Source organism: Pelodiscus sinensis, chromosome 31 (genome assembly GCF_049634645.1).
Source record: "Pelodiscus sinensis isolate JC-2024 chromosome 31, ASM4963464v1, whole genome shotgun sequence".
In the NCBI taxonomy this organism is placed as follows: Eukaryota; Metazoa; Chordata; order Testudines; family Trionychidae; genus Pelodiscus; species Pelodiscus sinensis.
This window is the reverse complement of record NC_134741.1, coordinates 13762137-13784685: the sequence shown is the minus strand read 5'-3', so window position 1 is coordinate 13784685 and position 22549 is coordinate 13762137. Positions and strand designations below refer to the sequence as shown.

General features: G+C 50.8%; 1 protein-coding gene and 1 long non-coding RNA gene across 4 annotated transcripts; one reads left to right on the top strand and one right to left on the bottom strand.

The window, feature by feature from the left end:
- Positions 1-2193: 2193 nt before the first annotated feature.
- On the bottom strand, positions 2194-4488 carry LOC142821461 (uncharacterized). Its single transcript, XR_012898243.1, has 3 exons — positions 4356-4488; positions 3110-3192; positions 2194-2740 (listed from the first exon to the last, which is right to left on the bottom strand). It is a non-coding gene; the product is annotated as an uncharacterized LOC142821461 (long non-coding RNA).
- Positions 4453-21741, top strand: LOC142818235 (uncharacterized). Of its 3 annotated transcripts, none has more exons than XM_075912355.1 (9): positions 4453-4557; positions 5070-5524; positions 7502-7597; positions 8707-8729; positions 9419-9534; positions 10087-10146; positions 16449-16520; positions 17412-17525; positions 17830-21741. In XM_075912355.1, the coding sequence occupies exons 2-9, from the start codon at positions 5162-5164 to the stop codon at positions 19254-19256; spliced, it is 2271 nt and encodes a 756-aa protein (XP_075768470.1). In that variant the 5' UTR covers positions 4453-4557; positions 5070-5161; the 3' UTR covers positions 19257-21741. The 3 variants fall into 3 exon arrangements, with proteins under 3 accessions (XP_075768470.1, XP_075768469.1, XP_075768471.1); XM_075912354.1 differs by having other exon boundaries at positions 4555-4694; XM_075912356.1 differs by lacking the exon at positions 16449-16520 and having other exon boundaries at positions 4555-4694; positions 17830-21740.
- Positions 21742-22549: the final 808 nt, after the last annotated feature.

The following is a 22549-nucleotide window of genomic DNA, read 5'->3' as shown; positions in this document are numbered from 1 at the left end:
AGGAGATGCCCCCTTCCCCATCCCCTGGACATATCGGGGTCTCACACTTGGCTCTGCCCCTCTCCTGGCCTTGGGCTGCTCCCAGTGTCACAATAAACCCTCGTCCAGACCCTGAAAAACACCGAACCCTCCCCCAGCGCCACAGGCACAGCCAGTCCCAGGGGGTCAGCACGGACAGCCACCCCCCAGCATTTCCCAGAGTCCAGCCCCAGCCCCGTCTCTGCCAGTCCAATGCCTCTTTTAATCACACACACACCCCGGTGAGCCAGTATGTGCCAGTGCCCAGGAGGTCTGGGGACTGAATATGAGCTGGCACCAGGTTGGGCAGGGTCACCCAGGCTTACATGTCTATGGTGAGCAGTTGTGCAATGCACACTGACCGTCATGGGGAGCCATGTCACAGTGCTGGATGAGCTCATGAATCCCTGGGGTGTGAGAGCCTCATCCACTCCTGTGCCTGCCTGGTGGGGGACTCAGACAGGGTCTCCCTAGCTGAGCGACAGAAGTTAGGAGGGGTGGGAGTGGGGAGCTGTGAGGGGATGGGGGCAGGGCAAGGGGGGAGGAATGAGGGTGGCAGGTGTCCAGTTTGGGACTGGAAGCCCCTGGCCCAATAGGCTCCTGGAGATGCCAGGCAGCGTCACTGGCCCAGGCTGTTGAACATCCAGTTTGCGGCTCCACAGGCTCCCTGCCAGTCCCTGTGAAGCCCGTGGGGAAGCCCCTGAGTCGGCATGCCTGGCTCTTAGCATTTGAGCAACTTGAGGGAGGGGGGCATCAGCTGGGCCAAAGCAGAGCAAGAACCACTCTTGGGCAGCACGGTGAGCAGGGATGGCCACTGACCAGGCTCCCTAACCCGAGCCCCTCCCCTTCTGCCTCCCCCTCACACCCAGTTCCTCCAGAACCTGGCTGGAACGGCTGCCCTACTGCCAGCCCTGCTGCTTGGCATAGTGCAGTCATGGGGCCAAGGGCAGGGGAGTCCTCAGGTGCGGAGAATTAGTATGCAAGAAGCAGTTCTTCACTTTATGCTTTTCTTTTTGTTAAAAACACAAACCCTGATCATTCTGTATTTTTATTAACATTACGTATTGACTGTATGACAGGCTGAATGCAGCAGAGCTGGTTTTATTGACAGAATATTCCATGGTTATGGGCCCAGTGGTGAAGGCACTAAATACTATCCAAGCAGAGACAAGCACACTAATGGAATGCATGCTGCGTAAGTTATACCAGCTTCAGGGTGTAGCCGAGTTTGTTGTTTTTTAAGTTTATCCTGTACAGACTAATGGTCTGGCAGCACTTTATAGATACCATCTATGGCTGTGTCTACACTGGCCTCCCTTTCGGAAAAGGTATGCTAATGTAGCACTTTGGAATAGGCAAATCCACGGGGGATTTAAATATCCCCCGCGATATTTGCATTAACATGGCTGCCACTTTTTTCCGGCTTGGAGATAAGCCGGAGAATAGCGCCAGTCTAGACGTGATTCTCCGGAAAATAAAGCCTTTTCCGGAGGATCTCTTATTCCTACTTGAAAGTAGGAATAACAGATCCTCCGGAAAAGGCTTTATTTTCCGGAGAATCACGTCTAGACTGGCGCTTTTCTCCGGCTTATCTCCAAGCCGGAAAAAAGCGGCAGCCATGTTAATGCAAATACTGCAGGGGATATTTAAATCCCCCGCGGATTTGCCTATTCCAAAGTGCTACATTAGCATCCCTTTTCCAAAAGGGAGGCCAGTGTAGACACAGCCTATGGCTACGTCTAGACTGGCCCCTTCTCTGGAAGAGGCATGCAAAGCAGGCAAGTCAGAATAGGGAAATCCGCGGGGGATTTAAATAAACATGGCCGCCGCTTTTTTTCCGGCTTGGGGAAAACTGGCGCGATAGACTGGCGCGATCCTCCGGAATAAAGCCATTTTCTGGAGGATCTCTTATTCCTACTTTTTCCGGCTTTTCCCCAAGCCAGAAAAAAAGCAGCGGCCATGTTTATTTAAATCCCACAGGGGATATTTAAATCCCCCGTCGATTTCCCTATTCTGACTTGCCTGCTTTGCATGCCTCTTCCCGAGAAGGGGCCAGTCTAGACGTAGCCAACATGTTTTGTTATCACGAGCTTTCGTGGGCACAGCCCACTTCTTCAGATGACCAGAGTTTTGAGTTTAAGATGTGCAGAGCCAAAATAAATAGGTCTGCACATCCTAAACTCAAAACTCCAGTCATCTGAAGAAGTGGGCTGTGCCCACAAAAGCTCATCATACCATCTATATGTTTTATTGTCTATAAAGTGCTACCAGACAATTTGTTGTTTTTTACATTTAAATTATACTTGATGGTTTCAAAACTGCAAAGAAACATGATGCCCTCTTGAGGCCATTGGTAGATAGATTCCAGTGCAGCATTCAGAAATGTTTTGGTGAAATAATTGAGGATCTGGAGCTAACAGCAGCAGACATCTTGATGCCAAATGTTAGGACCACTTGGAACAAGCATGAAACTGGGATTAGAAAATGTAAGAGACTATGTCATTTTAGACAAATGAAACTGCAAAGAAGCTTGAAGGGTATTTGGCCTCTTCAGGAGAGACCATGGATCTGCTGCACTCTTTTCCTAGAATTAGGGAGCTGTGCACGAGGGCCAACAGACCTCTGTCTCCATCAGCTGCCTGTGAGAGATTCTTCTGTGTGATGGACTCATTTTTTCATAGGAGAGCAAGGATTGGTAATTTTGAAAAAAATGCTCCTACGGCTGAACAAACATTTTGGAAATTAATCATTACAATGGAAAAAAGCACACCGTGAAGGTAGACAAAACAAATACATTTCTGTAATCTGGCTTGTATTTAATTTGTCCCTCTTCATCTTTATAAATGAAGGCAGTGACTATTGTTAAATTCCATAATTGAAAAATGTATAGTATAGGTGTGCATATAATATAGAATTCTAAGTGTTTAGAGAGAGAGAGAGAATGGTGACCTGGAAGAACTCGGATGGTTAAGCAAAGGGTTCCATAGGACAATTAATTTTTTTTTTTTAATACTTAAGTACAATTAAGATAGTGAAAGTACGAAAGTATCCTGAAGTAGTTTTACAGAAGAGTACTTTGATTTTTACTTACATTTGTTTCAAAGCAGCAGGACTTTGAGTTGCATTGCACAGAGCAAAACAATGAATATGGGTTGCAGAGATGGGAGAGCAATTCTGTGAGTCCCAGGAATAAGACAAGAAAAATGTTATGAGACTTTGTCCTGTCTTTAGCACTCTTGTTACATTTTAAACACCTTGGCTACGTCTACACTGGCCCCTTTTCCGAAAGGGGTATGTTAATTTCACAGGTTGTAATAGGGAAATCCGCGGGGGATTTAAATATCCCCCGCGGCATTTAAATAAAAATATCCGCCGCTTTTTTCCGGCTTTTAGAAAAGCCGGAAAAGAGCGTCTACACTGGCCCTGATCCTCCGGAAAAAAGCCCTTTTCCGGAGGATCTCTTATTCCTACTTCAAAGAGATTCCTACTTTGAAGTAGGAATAAGAGATCCTCCGGAAAAGGGCTTTTTTCCAGAGGATCGGGGCCAGTGTAGACGCTCTTTTCCGGCTTTTCTAAAAGCCGGAAAAAAGCGGCGGATATTTAAATCCCCCGCGGATTTCCCTATTACGACCTGTGAAATTAACATGCCCCTTTCGGAAAAGGGGCCAGTGTAGACGAGCTCCTTTAAAATGCAGTGAGCACAAACATACAGCTCCAGTGGGCATGACAAAGTGGAGGGGCATCTGCAGCCCTCCTGAGCCTGCTCAGTGCATCCCAGGTGAATAAGGGATTAAAATAAATGTTGAAGCAAATAAAAAGGCCCCTTGCCAGGGCCACTCTGATTCGCGCCTAATCCCCACTGGGGAAGCTGCTTTAACCCCCCCCCCCGCCCCCCGTCCCCCGCGCTGGGGCTTTGCTCTCGGTGTTGCAGAATTTACCTGGCGCCCCTCCCCCCACCAGACCTGAATCTACCCAGACCCCACCCTAGCCCGCCCGCTGCATCTCCCAGCGCGTGCGGGCAGAGACACAGGCTGCAGGAGAACTGCTGCGCACGCGCAGTGCTCAGACACGGGCACAATCTCTCAGGTGAGCATCCTCCTTCCGCGCGCCGCCCCGGGACCAACCAGACGCGCTGGGCAGAAGCCGGACTGGCCCACGTGAGCGCAACAAAGGTCCGGTCCCGGCGCAGCCACGTGAGGCCCCAGCAGCGCGTGCAGGCCCCGCCCCCGCTCCCAGGCCGGCAATGAAGGACCCCCCCGTGTTGTTACACGCCCCGCCCCTGCGGCCCGGCTCCGAAGCAGTCTCTGGGCTGGGGAGCCCCTTGGGCTGGGTCGTACCCAGGCAGCTCCCGGTCTGAGCTAAGCCCACGCGCTGGACTCTAATAGGCGTCACGGGCCTGCTACGCATGCGCGGTGGGACGGTGCCACTCCCCTCCCCCCCCCCCTTGTGCTCCGCCGCGGTCGGGTTTTCGCCGCCCGTCACTCCCCGGCCCTGCTCAGGCCCCGCCCATCCCGCAGCAGCGTCCGACTGCGCGCGCGGGTAGGGAAAGGGAGCGGACTTCGCCGCGGTTACTGCGCAAGCGCCGCGCTTCCTGAGCTGTAGTGAGGGGCCGTTACTCGCTGCGGGGCTGCCGCAGCTTGCCGTGAGGGGCTGTGACCCGCCGTCCTGTGCTGCTGGTGGGTCCGGCGCTGGGTAGGGAGGGCGGCGGCTCCGGCTGGGTAATGGCCTCGTCTCGGGCCGGCCCGGAATTGTCCCCTCCCCTCCCCCGCCGCTGCGGTTGCCCCGCCCCTCGGGCTGTTGGCGCTTCCTGCTACTCACGCTGGCCTGGCGGGGAGGTGGCGAGCAGAGGGGCTGTGAGGGGGATGCGGAGTGTGCGCGGTGGGATTTGAACTCAGGATGAGGAGGGGCATGAGCATGAGGGGCGCAGAGACGGGGGATGTCTGGCTGGGGCAGAGAGCTGAGGGGCCCAGGGGAGGCCCTGGTGAGGGTAGGGGGTGAGCAAAGCTTTGGGGGCTTTTTCGGTTTTTAATTTTGATTTTATGCATCCTCAGTGCTGGTACCTCACACACCCGCCCCCTGGACCTGCCCCATTGCTGAGCTCAGGAATGTGACACGGCCCCTGTTCCCCAGCCCAGAGGCAGCCATGGCTGCAGAGAGCCCCATGGAAAGTGTCTGGGAGGAAGCGCCGCGTCCTGTCTGTCTGGAGGATTTCACTGCCCCTGTCACTCTGGAGTGTGGGCACAATTTCTGCCAGGCCCCCCTCAGCCCTCAAGGCAGAGACACTGAGCAGCAGGGACCCCTCCAGCCCAACCGGCAGCTGGCAAACGTGGTGGAACTAGCCAAGCCGCTGAGATTCCAGTCAACAAAGAGAGCAAGATGGGACGGGGAGCACCAAGAGGCTCTGAAGCTGTTCTGTGAAGAGAATCAAACTCCCATCTCTGTGGTGTATGACAGATCCCAGGCTCACATGGTGGTGCCCTTACAGGAAGCTGCCCAGGAGTACAAGGTACAGAGTTGCTGTCCAGTGTGATGGGAAATAACATTGGCTTTTAATTACAGGCTAATTTCACTGACTGTTACCGGCCACAGATGTGAACCAACCAGTGTAAAGTAGTGGTCTCCAGCCTTTTAAAGTATCACTTTTTGAATTTAAGTGCAATCCAGGATCTACCTCAAACCCAAATACCCTTGCCCCACCTCCTTTGTGACCCTTTCCGAGGCCCCTCCTCTGCTCACTACATCCCTTCTCCCTCCTCCATCTTTTCTCCCTTTCATCAGGCAGGGGCAGAGGGTTGGGGTGCAGGAGGAGGTTCACGCTCTGTAAGGGAGTTTGAGCTCAGGGGACTCAGGATTAGAGAAGGGGCTTGGGGTGCAGGAGAGGTACATGACTAGGACAGGGATTCAGGATACAGGCTCCAGCTGCACACTGCTTACCACAGGTGACTCCTCTGTGGTGGTGCAGTGGGGCTCAGGAAGGCTCACCCCAGCACCACTCTCAAAAGCAGCCTACAGACTCCCTCTGTTTGTAGAGATAGAATGCAGGGTGGGAGAAGGAAACAGCTCCCAGGCAAAGAGCAGGAGATGTGCAGCAGCAGGGAGAGGGGGCAGCTGAAGTGCTGCACTTGATAGCCTCTTAGCCAAATCAGTCAAGATCACCTGTCAGAGGCTCCAAGATCTACTGGTTGGTGACCGCTTCTGTAAAGCCTTCATGATACAAGAGATGCTGTAAAAAGTAAATGTTCTGCCTTTGTGGCAACTTATGTCAAGTCTTTACAGATACCTGATGTGGGAAATGTTTCTCTGAGGCTCTAAATCCTGAAACCCAGTCCTCACTGGTGGCAGGAGGGGTGTTTGCACAAGGGAGGGTGTTAATAATCAGAGAGGTTCAGATTACAGGAGCAATAGGCCACTCTGTCAGTGAGCTGCCTTGGGACTGGAGAAGAGGAGGTTACAAGCTGTTACTGATTGGATGAACAGGAATAATAATCTGTCATTTGCCTTATAGATCCGCAATGACATCTGGGCCCTCCACAGTCACCAGCACGGGAAAGTCCCTGCTCTGAGCAGGTCACAGTCCAGTTAGACAAACTGTGGGAAGGGAAGCTGGGGCAGCAAGTTGCTTATAGTCGCCAAACACATCAGGGATAGAGTTCGGTCCTGAACCCTGGTCCAGTTGTTAGACTACACTGCTCCCTGTCCCTCAGCATCACTGAACAGTGATGAAGTGTGGCTGTTAAGAGAGAAAGATGCCCTAGGCTCATCAGGGAGAAGAGGTTTCCCACTGGGATGCTGAACTTCTGGGCTGCTCCGTGAGGGGTTAAACTCTGATGCAGCAGCTGGCACTAGATGAGGTTGCTGGGCTGGATGCTGTGTGGGGCTCCGAGTGCCTTCACTCCACCCATTGCAGGGTTTCAGGAAGCACAGGTCTATGTGCAGAACTGGGATTCAACTGGATTGTAGCAAGAGTTCAAACTGGTTTAACTGATGAGTTAATGTTTTTCGGTGCTAATTACCGGTTAAACTCCCCACTACCCCTGAAGTGCCCACTTGCCTCTGGCAGCTAAAGTCAGTCTGCAGCTGCTAGGCGTTCCTATTGGCCAGCAGTTCTTGTGGCCACCCTGGCAGACCTCGCAAGAGATCCCTGGCCCCAGGAGAGCCCATTTCCACTACCAACCCTGCCTGTCAGCAGGTTAAAAAATACTGTCACTGATAAAATTGTAATCGGTTACATGATTAGTATTATTAACCACCTGCATCATTCTTTATGAAGGTGCCACCACTGATCTGTCCCCCACGCTCGTAGGTGTTCTGCTACATCTGCAGTCTCCTCTTGTGTATTTTTCTATGAACAAAGACATGTACAGAGCTGAGTCCCTATTGGACAGGGGCAGAGCTCCACAAAACTGGGATTCTCTTAAAGGCAGACATATAGGCTCCCAACATCTAAAGTGGTTTGCCCTCGTACTTATTTCTGTTTCTTCAGGAAAAATTGGAGACTCATTTGAAGACTCTGAGGGAGAAGAGAGAAAAGCTGCTGAAAAGGAAAAAAACAGCAGAAGGGAAAAGCCAGGAGTATCTGGTAAGTGCTTGTGGCTAGGGACCAGCAGGGTCTGGCAGTGAGAGGGCTCTGTTAGGAGGCAGACTCCTGTGTGGCCTTGGTGAGGTTGGGCTTGTCTATGTTTCTCTTGCTGGCTGAGATCCATGTGTAGAAAGGCCTTGAGCATCCATGTCAACGCATGAGTTAATGTCCATCCTTTGTGGCTTTCCCAGACATCCTCCCCAAGTGAGCTGAATGCGCCCCTGAAAGACTGTCTGCTCACGTGGTGCATTTATATGTTTGCTTCTTTTTCCTCCCTGGGTATCTCTGTCAGGCTGGTGCTGAGTCCTGCCTCCTGCTGCTGTGGATATGAATTCCCAAAGCCCATGAATAACAAAAGATGCTGCCGACGACAGACATGGGAACATCCCTTTCAGAGGGACATGGGGCAAAAGAGATGCTGGAAGAGACGCATCTGCCTAGTAATCACAAAGAGTCAAATGTTGCAAATTTTAGGGTTTTCCATGGAATTCTCCCTACTGCACACTCAGCTCCCCGTGAAAGGGCTGTGGGCTCCATCTATGCCCCTGACCAGCCCTTTCCCTGTTTTCACACACAAATGGACCCAAGCCAAGAGGCAGATGATTGTGGCTGAGTTTCAGCAGCTGCTGCAGTTTCTGGAGGAACAAAAGCAGCAACTCCTAGCTCAGCTGGAGAAATTAGATGTGATTGTGAGGTTCCAGATTGACACTGTCAGGAACCTCTCCATGCAGATTTCCCATATCAGCGAGGGGATCGGTGAGCTGGAGGGGACATGTCAGAAGCCAGCAAATGAATTCCTTAGGTGAGACTGAAGGACAAACATCCCTGCTCCTCACACAGTGAAGAGGGGTTCCTGAATCACAAGTGCTGGGTCCCAGTTGTCATATTTCAGTGCAACACCTTGTGCATTGCTGCCATGTGAATGACACTTGTGCTTTGTAGAGTTACAGGCACAGATCTATTAGAGATAACAAAGCCCCATTCACTCGGGGATCCATATCCCTGGGGCCAGGGTAGGGCCTCTCTTCCCAGGTTTGCAAAATCCCTTCTCAGAGGTCCCCTGTGTGTGTCCAATGGGGCTGAGATTCTTTTCTGTGTCTTTTTTCTAGGACGTCAGAAGCACCCTGAGTAGGTACGTGGCTCTCACTCCCCTCACACTGCACAGAGCAGGGAAAAGGCTTGGAGTGGATGTTAGCACCACATCTCCCCAGAGCTCTACAGCCAGATTTTAGATGTGAATATCTCTAATGCATTTAATTCTGAGGGTCTCATCCTCGCACTTTAGACTCTGGAATTCCCCATTCAGGGCACAGTCTGACCAAGCGTTTCTTAGAGCTGTCACCTCCTTGGGGATTCGTTGCCACAGGACTGTGGGGTGGAACATGGGCCTGTCACTGCTGGGCACTGAGCACATTCAGCCCAGGACAGCAGGGATCAAGAGTCTGTCCCACTCGAGGGCTGCTTGGAGACCTGAGCTGGGGAGAGGGGAGCTGGTGTCTCAGTCTAATCCCTAGTGGACAGATTCCTTCTGCCCTTCACATGGGAACCTCCTCTCCCTCAGCATCTAGAGGCCAAGGAGTGAGTTGGCCATGGAGACTCTATTCCCCTTTACACCCCCAGCCAGTCTCCCCAGGCCAGAAGTGAAGAACAGAAATGGGATCTTTGAGGGGAAGGTTGTATGGCCATGAGATGTGTTGTCCCTGTTCTCAGGCTGGGAGAATTGGAGGAATTCTAACTCCAGGCCTGTTAGAGCTGAGACTTACTAGCCAGAACTTATCAGCAGTAAACGACATAAAATCACATTGAATTGTTTCTGTCCAGGAGTGATATGGGGCAATTCCAGCTGCCAGAAGAGATTTCCCCTGAACTAGAAGAACAAGGCAGAGGTTTCTCCCAGAAAACGATTGCTCTGTCGGAGACTCTGAGGGAGTTCAAAGGTACCTGGAAGGGATGGATGAGGGGAAAGCAGTTCAAGTATCTGAGACTGTTGAATCTGGCCTCTGAAGCCAACCTTCCCCTGCCTCAGTTCCCACATGGAGAAGGACGGCCTCATCACACTGCTCTCGTTAGAGACACTGAGCGAACAGACCCAAGTGCTTGCAGATAGAGCCAGGGGTTTGCAAACTCTGAACCTCCCATTCCGAGATCAAAATGGCTAAAGTTACTGTGATGGCCACGTGTTCCGCTACCACAGCTCCAGGTTATGATAAGAGGCAGTAAGTGAATGAGAAACCAGGAGGAAGGGGATGAGGAGGGAAGAGTAAATCTCATTTACAGATTCTCTCTCCTGGGACAGGTGTGAGGCTGCAGGGATATTGGTTCCATTGTTGGGAGGTGCCCGAGTGAGAGAGGAAATGAAAGTTTCAGACTCTTTCATACTAAATACCTGGGTGTGTGTCTGATAGAATTGAAATGCAGAGTTCCGAGTGGGACATTGTTATAAATAGGAGAGGCTGGAATCTCACCTCTCTTATCCCTTCCCCCACTAGACACTCTGCCCTCTGCACTGGAGAGAGCAAGAGGAAAATCCCTTGGAGCTTTCAGACGAGGTGAGTTTGCTGGTGGAAATTCTTTAAGAGATGTGAGAATTCCTGTGAAAACATCTTCATGGGATTGTCATTGGATTTACCAACCAAACCCAGGGACCACAGTGCACAAAGCACTAAATCACCCAGTGATCAATGAGGAGCCCCAGGGTTGCTGCATGGGGACTTGTGGACATTTGGAGAAACAGTAGTCTATAGGTTTGTGATGCTAAAGGGGTGAAGTTAAAGCACAAAACGGACGGCACCATCAGGCTCAGATTTCACTGCTCATTCAGTTTCAATATGGGCTTGGTTTCAAACAATAAATAGGCTGAAAGGCTCCTTCACCCAAACTCCCTCCTAGACCCCTTTATCTGTCCTGTATCCCAAACCGTTACCCCAAGCATCCTCCTCCTCTCAATGCCCATCCCGGATCCTCTATTTCCTGCATTTATGTCATGGAAGAGTGCAGCTCTCAGCCATTTTTCATTTGGCTACCCCATCAAAATGAATTACCCACCCTGTCGAGTGGATACAGCTCAGTGAGAGCCAGTAATTGAAAGCTGAAACGAGACTATTTCAGACAAGAGAAGAGGCATGAATGTTTGATAGGGAAGAAGATTCGCTGTTGAAACAAATTAACAAAGAGCTGGTGGATTCTCCCATCTCTTGATGTCTTCAAATCACTGCGGGACTTTCTAGAAAATACACTGTGGGGAAACAGAGCTTAGTGCCTGGGTAACCGGACTAAGTGTAATCGCTTGTGCCACTGAGGGGGTCAGACTGCATAACTGAGGATATCTTCTGATCCCATGAATCTTTAGATCTCATCCTGCAAACACTCAGCACAAGTGTTTAATAATAAGCACACGTATTTAATAACAACACCACCATTCAGATGCTTAACTTCACTGATTCTCTATGGGTATGTCTACACTACAGCAGTAATTTGAACTAACTTAATTTGAATTAGTTAATTCGAACTAAGCTAATTCGAACTAGTGCATCTAGACCTAAAAACTAGTTCAAATTAGTGTTTTGCTAATTCGAACTAGCATGTCCACATTGAGTGGACCCTGAACCGAGGTTAAGGATGGCCGGAAGCAGTGCCGGCAGGGCATCAGGTTAGGACTTAGAGCGTGGAGCTGCTATCTCAGGCTAGCTGAGGGCTGTGGTTAAAGGGACCCAATCCTCACCCCGGACAGACAGTTCTCAGGGGTTCCCCGCTCGCTTGTCTAACTCGATGAGGGACAGCAAAGCAGTCCTGGCTTGGAGTGCCCTGAATGCCTGCACTCGGCACATCACAGCACTCGGCCATTAGACCGGCTGCACTTGCCGCAGGCTGCCATCCGGGGGAGGGTGTGTCAATCGGGGAGCTGCAGGAGAGCATTCACCCTGAGGAGCCCACAGAGCCACCCCAGTCCTTCCCATCGGGGGCTCGTACCCCATTCCTCCCTCACCTCCTTCCACTTACCCCTCCCTAGCCCCCCTTCCTGATGTACAAAATAAAGGACACGTGTGTTCAAAAATAGAAACTCTCTTTATTGAACAAAATAGGGGGAGACTGGAAAAAGGAGGTGGGAGAGGGGAAGAGAGAGGGTGGGAGAGGGGAGGGCAACTAAAATGATCAGGGGTTTGGAACAGGTCCCATATGAAGAGAGGCTAAAGAGACTGGGACTTTTCAGCTTAGAAAAGAGGAGACTGAGGGGGTGATATGATAGAGGTTTATATGCACCCTCTCCACATCACTCATGCTTTTAAAGAAAAGTTCTTCATTAGTTCCCATAATAGAAGGACTCTCTAGAGGACACCAAATTAAATTAATGGGTAGCAGGCTTCAAACTAATAACAGAAATTTCTTCTTCACAAAGCAAATAGTCAACCTATGGAACTCCTTGCTGCAGGAGGCTAGAACTATAACAGAGTTTAAAGAGAAGTTAGATAAATTCATGGAGGTTGGGTCCATGGAGTGCTATTAGCCAGGGGGTAGAAATGATGTCCCTGGCCTCTGTTTATGGAAGGCTGGAGATGGATGGCATGAGACAAATGGCTTGGTCATTGTCTTTGGTCCATTACCTCCAGGGTACCTAGTGTTGGCCGCTGTCTGCAGACAGGCTACTGGGCTAGATGGATCTTTGGTCTGACCCAGTACGGCCATTCTTATGTTTTTATGTTCTAAGATCCGGGCTCACGGTCGGGGTCTCACTTCACCACCTTGATTTTCATGCAAACCTGCTCCTGGGTGGCCAGGCTGGCAGCTCTCCTGCCCTAGACGGCCACTTTCCTGTGCCTAGTGTGGAGGTGATGGATGTTGGAGGTTTCCCCCTAAACCTCAATGAGGTTCACGATGTCCGCACTAGACAAGGCGGGTGCCCGCCTCTTGCGGCCCCGGGCAGGCTCCTGGGAGCCGCCAGCCTGGTCCCAGGAAGAGGCGGACGGCTGGGTGGCAGTGGGTGGCTGGCTCGTGCCGTGCCAGGTGAAGGGTCTGCTGTCTGGGTGCTGGCAGGCTTGCACCTTGCACGGGCCCCGTAGCCAGACCGTGCCCCTTTAAGGGCTCCAGGGCCGGGAGGGGGGCAGACGAGTTTCCCTGGTGGTACCCAGAGTGGCCACCAGGGCAAGCTGGGGAGGGTTAGCCTCCCACTAGTTCGAATTAAGTGGCTACACAGCCCTTAATTCGAACTACTTAATTCGAACTAGGCGTTAGTCCTCGTAGAATGAGGTTTACCTGGTTCGAATTAAGCGCTCTGCTAGTTCGAATTAAGTTCTGTTAGTTCGAATTAACTTTGTAGTGTAGACATACCCTATTTTGGAAAGGTATTATAACGTCTCTGTGAGATGAGAGCAAAGTTTGTCCTGCAAATCTGTAAATGAAGACTAAGGGTTTTAAATACAGCAGCCTGCATTTAACCTATGTCCATGTTCAGGCAGATGAATACATGGCTTGTTATCAGAAACACTGGGTGCTGAGAACTATATCCCATTGTTGCAGACACAGTAATCTTGTAACTCAAGCCAGGTACCGGGAGAAATGAATATGAATTTGGGATCTAACTCTCGTATGCTATTAATGGAATATCTAGACTAAAACTTTTGTTCACAGTGGCAGAGTCTAACATGTGTCACATCACTAGGGACAGAGTCTGGGGAGAATGGGGGTGTGGAAAAGATTAAAGCCCCTTCAGAAATGTCTCCAATTCGCCTTCTCCCCCTGCCAGGCTGCAGAACACCCATGTCTGTCTCTAGCTCAGCCCCCAGCCTTCAGAGCCAGGGACAGGAGATGGCTATGGCGGAGCTGGTTAGCGTCCAGGAGGTGGCTGTGTATTTCTCTGAGGAGGAATGGGCTTTGCTGGACCCAGGCCAGAGAGCCCTCTACAGGGATGTGATGCAAGAGAATTATGAGGCTGTGAACTGGCTGAGTAAGGATTCTTGTCCCCTTGGGTAACAAAAGCTGGGTGGGCTCTGGAGCAGCTGGGTTGGGTTTGGTTCAGGATCACACATTGTCTTTGCCCATAATGTTATGAGTACAGGCAGTTCCCGGGTTACATCAATCCGACTTATGTCGGATCCCTAGTTACGAATGGGGTGGGTGCAGGCATTGTCCGCACAGTGCGTGCGGGCTCTGGGCAGCTTCCGGCACACAGAAGCATCCCCGGGGCTCACTCACTTGGATCCTGGGATCCACCTCCTCCTCCTCGGGGAAATCCCCCTCCTCGGGCCAGCTCCTCCAGCCCGCAGACTCCATGGGGCCGGGCTCGGACCAGCCTCCGCCTGTAGCAGCAGCTGGCCGCGGGGAAAGGGGCCCCTCAGAGGTGCCGGGCGGAGGAAAAGTGCTTCCCCACGCCCACTGCCCGCCGCGGCCTCGCAGCCTGCCCGCCCTGCCCGCCGGCCCGCCCTGCCCGCCGGCCGGCCTCAGCCCACCCCCCCAGCGCCAGGCTGCCGAATCAGTGGTCAAAAGCAGCCTCCCCGCCCCCATTCCCGCCTTCCCCCTCCTCCCCTCTATACATGCCGGGCCCCGTGGCTGCTTGACAGCCCAGAGCAGCCGCCTGCTGTGTCTCAACCTGCAGCTCTCACGCTAACAAGGGGTAGCCTGCGCCTGAGGCAGCCTAGGAAATGTAGTCCCCCTGGTGCCCAAGGGGTCCGTCCCCCACCGCCCAGGTTGAAGAGCAAAGCAAAGAGCATGTGTTCCCTAGACTGTTGCTCTGCAGCTGTCAAAATGCAAAATGGTTGCATTCAGTCTGACTTCAGCACCAATTTAGCAATTGCTTGGAAATGGACAAATATTTGAATATTTTGAGAAATGTTGTGTGAATATTTTCTCATCTGGACTGCCTTTCTGGGCTCTATCCCAAGAATATCACCATAGTATCTAAACTCCTTGGAATGGGGGTCTCTTTTTTTCTAGAACACTGAGACTGTTGAATGAATAAAGTATACCTTCATGAAATCTAGAAATTCTTCCCTTTCCAACGCTGTCATGGTCCAACTCAGTAGATGCTAGCATGGAAAAATATTAATGAACATCTTTTTATGTGCTTTATTTTAAAATAGTGAGGTACACAAGCCAAAAACAAAGTGTTATTGCTTAATATAAAACTTTCCCCTACAATATGTACCAGTTCCGACTTACATATAAATTCAACTTAAGAACAAACCTACAGTCCCTATCTTGTACGTAACCCGGAGACTGCCTGTATCTGCCCCAATAATCCTGGCTCTTCTGTGAAAGACTGTCCCCTCCGTGGCCCCTCCCAGGGAAAGCAGGTTGAGGGACTTAACAGTGGAGCTGCTCTTCCCACAGCTAAGGTCTCAGTGTGCTTCCTCCCTATCTTGCCCATCTTATGCCTTGACTAGAGGTGTGAGTAGAAGGGCTCAGGAAGGAACAGCAGGTACTAGAGGTCTGGCTCTGCATCTGGGTCTATCTGCTGTTAGTGGCTGCAGGTTCCCCTTGTGGCAGTGGGCTGAACCACTGGAAGGTGGGTGCAGTTCCCAAAGTCCTTCCTGCCTGTACCTGATCTCTGTGACATGCTGTTCTTGCCAGTGGGAGGGGCTGGGGCTGAGGGAGGGTGGATGAGGCAGTTCATGCTCTGTGAGTATTTTGTCCGAGATAGCTTTGTAGTAGAGAAACGTGAGCAGAGCTCTCCTTGCATTTCAGGCTCAGGCTGGGTTTCCTTTCAAAAGTTCAGCTTCATTCTCTCTGGTGCTCACTTGCCTCTATGTGCAGTGGAGATAAATCACGTCATCTGTCTTGTGTTTTTAGAGTGAAATATTTTTGAGTAGGGACTTTTTCTTCCTGTGTGAATGTCTGGCTTCGTGCTCAGGAGACCTGTGTTCAGTTCTCTGCCCGTCACAATCTTCCTGTGTTACCTTGATCAAGTCCCTTAGACTCTCTGTGTGCAGTCACCTCTCTCTTTAATAGCTATTATAGAGTGTCCCTATTTCTCAGGGCTTGGAAGGATACCAACACTAAGGGGTGATGCTTAGCTCCATATGTGCACCCCGATAGCACAGTTGTGTCCTGATTTACACCAGAGTTCCCAGGTGCTGCTGTGATTGATAATTTTGCTTCCTGCAGCGACTGCAGTGCCATTAGAATTGCTGCTAGCGCCACAGAGCGTTATTATGGCTGTTCAGGGTGGCTCTTTCTGGAGTTCTGATGCCAGCAACACTGGCAGAGCCTGCGGCTTATCCATGCAGCACAGCTCAGGGTTGCTGCTAAGAAAGATCCAGGCTCCATTTGGAGGCAAAGGCACTCGGCCAAGTTTATTGTGAAAAGGAGTACGGTGCAGGTATCCTAGCTCCTCAGACATAGGTATAGTGAGACTTGTCCCAACCCAATAACAGTACCAGTCAGTCAGCAGTGAGAATGCTGCCTCTTAGCCAGCATCAACATGCCCCTCCTGTGACTTCTCAAAAATTGACACAAACAAAATGCATGTTGTTCCATGTGTTCTACCCCCTTAGCCTCCTGCCTGTTTCTTTGAACAAAACGTCCGTATCCATTATCCCTTCATCCCGCTCTTTTGCACAAGGGTCGGTGTCTTTCTGAGCCATCTCTTAGGACTGTGTTTGCAGCTACTGTGGAGATCTGTGTGTTGATTGGCCTCTTCCTGCTCAGGAATGTGCTTTCCTGATTAGTTGGTACCCAGTGTTCCACCATTCTGCCAAAGCCCAGCCTGTTCTAGTTCAAAAAGAATGGACATACACAGCTGCAATAAACCTTTAGTGAAGTGTGCTGAGTGCCATGTCAATGGGAATGTTCTGATGTGATGACTATGATTATTTTATTTAACAGCAGTAGCACAATGATCTCCATGGTCTTGTCACAGGTGGATCTTCTGAACAGAAAATGAAGTTCCAAGAAGGGGTGGGGCCAAAGCTGAGGGAAACGTACTCACAAGGTGTGAAGGTGATAGATTCTGTGCAATCCTGGAGGGGCACCAAATCAAAGGCCAGGCTGGCCAGAAGAGCCAGACTGGGAAACTACACAAAGGCTGCTGCTGGCAGAGTAGAACGGAGGCTGCATAAGGGGAGCTGAGCAACAGCTACAAGCACCAGAGAAGCAGCACGGCCCAGCTCCGCCCTGGCTTGCCCCAACAGAAGCCCAGCGTCATCCTGGGCAGCCAGGGGAATGGCAACTGTTGTGGACAGCTGGCAGGGCCCACCCAGACACAGGCAGTTGGGATCAGGAGTGTGGCGCACAGGCAGGGCGTGAAGCAACCAGCCAAGGATTCACTTAGATGCTCAGGCAACTTCCTCTGCCTCCTCCTGGCCCGAGTAGAACATCTGAGCCAAAGATCAGGGCAAGCCCAGCCCATCAGCCAGGGGTTTTGTGGACAGACTTGGGGAGCTAGACATCTGCTGGGTCCTTCATCTCCAAGTCCTAGTGATCTGCCATGTGGCAGCTGCAGTCTGAGCCCTATCTGGGGACCTTGGTGTCACACCTTCATGCACTCACTAGAGCTCCCCTTCTGAGCAGTGTGTTCCTGTCCAGCTGTGGGATTCCAGGAGGATGGAACGGGCTGTGAGGGGGGCTGAGCTGTACTCTAGAGAGTGCAGCAGAGTGCTTAGCTGTCCTGGGGAATGAGCTGGGCCATTCCCAAGGTGGGGGAGTGCTGCATCTTTACTGCAGGTGAGTGTGTCCTGGGATCTTGTACCAGCCAGAGCCCAGTCTCTGCAAGGTGGGGAAAGGAGCCTCTCTGGGTGGGTGACTCGGATCCTGGCTCTGGAAGCAGTAATGGCAAAGACCTTAATGAACAAGATCAGCACTTGGTTCATTGCTCTCCAAACAGGATTTCCAGTCTCCGAAACTGATGTGATCTCCTGGGTGGAGCGAGAGGAGGAGTTGCAGGTCCCAGATCCTCCGAGCTGTGAGGAAGGGGAGATCATCAGCAACACCTGGACAGGTGAGCAATCAGTTAAACTGACTCAGAAACCAATTTCTGTCTCCTTATAGCAGATGTAACTTGTGTGTTTTCATGAAGTCTGACTGACTGTTCAGCTTGTATTCAACTCCAGTCAGAGTGTGGTGGGCGAGGAAAGGCTGGGTTCTCTTCTCTGTGGAAGGGTTGTGAAGGAGGACGACGAACTCAGCTCATGATAATTTGACCATTATTTGAGCGTGTGTCCCCTTTTCTATTCCTCTTTTAGTGTTTCCTTGCAGTTCATCGTGGAGAATAACTTCTGTCTGGATCATTTCTCTTCTAACAGGTGACGGGACACTGACTGAGAACCATGAAAAGAGTCTTCAGCAGGAAGGACTGGAGCAAGTGTCTCCATGTGGACTATTACTGAGACGATCTGAAGGGCATGTTTTCCAATTACGTGAGCAAGGAGAGAGCTGTGAGAGTCAGCATAGCCCAAAAAAGCAGCAGGGAAACCATCTAGGAGAGGGACAGGGTAACTCCAGTAGTAGGAGCACAGGGGAGAAAAGAAACACAGAAACCGTTCAACAGGAAATCCCCCATCAACAGTCATCCTGCACGTGTAGTGACTGTGAAACTCTTCCTGAACATCAAAGGGTCCATACGGGAGAGAAGCCCTTCAAGTGCTCTGACTCTGGGAAAAGCTTCAGTGAGCACTCACACTTTACAAACCATCAGAAAATATATACAAGAGACGCATCCCATAATTGCTCTGACTGTGGGAAAAACTTCAGTACAAACTCACACTTTGTTATCCATAGGATGGCTCACACAGGAGAAAAGCCTTTCAATTGCTCTGCCTGTGGGAAAAGCTTCAGTCAGAAGTCAAACCTTGTTACCCATAGGAAGAGCCACACAGGAGAGAAACCCTTCAATTGCTCTGACTGCGGGAAAAACTTCAGTAGCAGCTCACACCTTGTTACCCATAGGAGGAGCCACACAGGGGAGAAACCTTTCAATTGCTCTGACTGCGAGAAAAGCTTCAGTCAGATTTCACACCTTGTTAGACATAGGAGGACCCACACAGGGGAAAAACCCTTCTACTGCTCTGACTGCGGAAAAAGCTTCAGTAGTAACGCAGAACTGATTACCCATTGGAGGAGCCACACAGGAGAGAAACCTTTCAATTGCACTGACTGTGGGAAAAGCTTCAGTCAGAAGTCAAACCTTGTTACCCATAGGAAGAGCCACACAGGAGAGAAACCTTATAATTGCTCTGACTGTGGACAAAGCTTCAGTATCAGCACAAGTCTTGTTAGTCATAGGATGACCCACACAGGAGAGAAACCCTTCTACTGCTCTGACTGTGGGAAAAGCTTCAGTCAGAAGTCAAACCTTGTTACCCATAGGAGGAGCCACACAGGAGAGAAACCTTTCAATTGCTCTGACTGCGGGAAAAGCTTCAGTCACAGCTCAAGCCTTTTTGACCATAGGAGGACCCACACAGGAGAGAAACCTTTCAATTGCTCTGACTGCGGGAAAAGCTTCAGTCGCCGCGCAAGCCTTTTTGACCATAGGAGGATCCACACAGGAGAGAAATCTTTAAATTGTTCTGACTGCGGGAAAAGCTTCAGTCACCGTGCAAGCCTTTTATACCATAAGAGGACCCACACAGGAAAGAACCTTTTCAATTGCTCTGACTGTGGGAAAAGCTTCAGTCAGTGCTCCTGCATTACTAGCCATCAGAATACATACAAGAGAGTTGCCTTATAAAAGCTCTGATTGCAGAAAAGGCTTCAAACACAGGTCAGACTTTGTTAAAGATTAGACAGTCCACAGAGGGGAGAAAACCATTCAGTTATTTTGACGGGGGAAAGCTTCAGTCAGAGCTCAAATCTTCTTAGCCTTTGGAGGACCCACAGAGGGGAGAAATGTGTAACCTGAGTTCCCTTTAAGCTGCCTGGCCAGGTGGCTGTTGTCCCAGAAGATCCCTTGGGGAGGGCCTCCTGGGGTACTGACCTGGCCTCTGCCACTCACCTTTCTGCTTTCTGGGGCTTCTCACCACCTGGTCCTCCTGGGGTAGCTCCTTAGTCTCACCTGGCCAAGGCCCCAAGCTGAGATTCCTGCCCCCACCCCCGCCTCTGTGCAGTTGTACAGACGCTGAACATCTTCAGGTCTGAGGAGAGTGCAGTTTAGGGCCCAGTTTCCTGGGATTGCACTTCCCAAATGGGATCAAACCCCAAAGAATGGGGTAAGCCCCTGTGACAGACCGGGCCGTGTCTGGGCACAGCTGAGGGCATCCGCTCAGGGCAAATTGCTCAAATCCGGGGCTTCTTACAGCCCCCTTGACTGGTGACCTCTCCAAACAGGCCACAAACCAGTCTCACAGAGCGCTTCAGCTGCCTGCCTGAAGCCTCACGAGCAAAAGCCCTCCGACGCCCCAGCAATATCCATGCCCCAGATGGCCCCGGGCCTATACACAGGTGGGGGGGTCCTAGCACCCAATCCCACCTACCCCGAACAAGTTCTGTCCGGTCCAAGAAACCAGCCACAGATCCCTGGTCAATTTACCCTCTGGATCTTACCCACAAATCACGCTGGGCCAATCCTTTAGAATCTATAACTAAAGGTTTATTATCACAAGAAAGAAAAGCATGAGAGTAAGGTTATTAAAGTACAGTACGTTACATGCACCAAATCTCCCAGTTCTCGATGCAGGCTCTAGCAGAGATGTTGCAGCTGCTGGTTTAAAAGTTCTTATTGCACATCCTACGATCAGGATGGGTTCACAGGTCTTCCGGGCTCTTCAATCCCTGCAGTGCTGCCTCTGGGATGAAGTGCTGAGCTGAGAACCAAAATGGCATTGACTGCATGGCCTCTTTATACCTCCTTCCTGGCCTCTTCCTGTATGCAGCAAGTCACCTGGTCAGAGGCCAATCTCTATGTTCCCTGCTGGCTGCCCTCAGGTGACAAACCCCATTCTTTGGCTGTGTCCATAGCCTATTGAGAGCCATTGTTCCACAGGGCTTTGCTACTCAGCCTGTCCATAGCCATGCTTAACCCTATTCAGAGAAATATTCAGCTTCCACACAGATTACAGATTCCTACCTACACACACAGACATTATATGCTCACATAGCGTACATAAGATTAACAAACAATAATTTCCCATTCAATACCCCACATGGCTCCCTTTCATACCAGTTTCTGGGGCCAACACCCCCACCTACGGGTGCAGCAGCGATCTGGCTGCTTCCCTCCAATTCAGTAATGTGACAGCCCCATTTAGCAATGAAAGGGGAATGTGCACACTGATTGCTCCCATAGGTAGTAATTGTTTACACTAGGCTTGATAGTAAGTAAAAGTGATTTTATTAAGTACAAGCTGTAGGATTTAAGTGGTGATAAGTGAGAACAGGCAGAGCAAAGCAGATTACAAACTCAAAGGTAACAAAAAATGCTTTGTTAATGCTCCACTGAAACTTCAGTACAAACTTTTACAAACTCCCCCTAAAACCTCTTTTCCAGCTGCCCCTCCAAACCAGGGCTCTCCCCCAACCTGGGGTCTTTGGCTTCTTCCTTCACATGCAGCCCAACCAAAAGACCAAGTTCTCCAGGTGGATGTTATTTCCAAATAACGGCTTGCTGTGTAGACATGCACTGTAATTCCAAAATAAGGCTGCTGTGTAGATGCACCCCAAGGGTCACTGACAAGTGGCCTGGGCTCCCCATACACAGGAATCCCAGTGTGGTTTCTGTGGTCCTAAGTCCGGCTTCTGAGGGCTGCAGGAGAAAGACCTGGTGTGGACAGGGAAATCCCAATGAACCTCCCAGCAGAGCATGACTGGTCCCATCTCAGAGCCCTGGTTCCATCTCTGGGTTTAGTTCCTGCTGGGCTTTTCTGGACTATTCCAGATCATTTGTTCAGGTGAACTTGTGTTTTTGTTTTAGTACAATGACATATAGAACTTTTTAACTAACACAGACATGTAATGAGGCAAGAAATAAAGCAGGTTTAGCCACTGCAGAAGAAAATGAGTAAGTTTGTTTATTTCCTAGATTCTGAGGCTTAAAAGATTTCCTTATGTTTCACTCTTATAAATGTGAGCATGTTGAATAACCTACCCTGTGTTGTGGGTTTTCTGTCTCTGTGAAGGCCATTGGGTCATGCACTTTGATCTCTGGTTAGTTAGATGTGCAGACAGCACAACACAAATGAGAACTTACCAGAATAAAAGCAGCGAGGAGTCCTGTGGCACCTTATAGGCTAACCGAAGTGTTGGAGCATAAGCTTTTGTGGGCAAAGGCCCACTTTGTCAGATGCATCTGACGAAGTGGGTCTTTGCCCACGAAAGCTTATGCTCCAACACTTCAGTTAGTCTATAAGGTGCCACATGACTCCTCGCTGCTTTTACAGATTCAGACTAACACAGCTACCCCTCTGATAACTTACCAGAATGTTCATTGTATTTTAACCATATGCTAGCCTTTGCCACAAGCTCTGTGTGCAGTTTAAGCAATGACAATGGTCAGTATCTCTCAGCAGTGGGGCTGGAACAAAAGAAGGTGGGGGGGACATGACAGTTGCCCTGACACTGTGACATCCTCCCTCTGCCCCCCAGAGATGCCCCTGTCTGCAGGTTTCTAATCTCCCAACCAAAGCCCTTCAGGCCAGGGACAGCTGAGCTGGGCCAGCTACAGCCTGGCCACCGGGCTGCTATCTCAGTGCAGACATACCCAGAGCAATTCCTATTGAGTTGGTGTCTCAGGGAGTCTCTCCATTTTCCAACCCCCCATTTGTGAGTGCTGCTCTCTGGGGGTGCCTGGGAGAGTTGGGCTGGGGGCAGGGCCGACCCGAGCCATTCTTGCACCCTGGGCAGTGGGCGGATACTGCATGCACGCCTCTGCCCCAGGGCGGCAACCTATGGGGGGCACCTAATGCAGCATCCCTTACCACTTCAATCAGGTGCCTCCATAGGTTGGTGCCCATGTCTTAATCCGGCCCAGGCTGGGGGTGAAAAGTGCCAGGCTACGCGGGGTGGGGATGGGGACAAGTGTTTGTCTTT

Excerpts from the sequence above, each read along its gene's own strand:
- LOC142818235 (XM_075912355.1), top strand. The coding sequence starts at position 5,162 with ATGGCTGCAGAGAGCCCCATGGAAAGTGTCTGGGAGGAAGCGCCGCGT. Across the intron at positions 10,147-16,448 it reads CCTTGGAGCTTTCAGACGAG|GTGGATCTTCTGAACAGAAA; the intron begins GTGAGTTTGCTG and ends GTCTTGTCACAG. Across the intron at positions 16,521-17,411 it reads GAGGGAAACGTACTCACAAG|GATTTCCAGTCTCCGAAACT; the intron begins GTGTGAAGGTGA and ends CTCTCCAAACAG.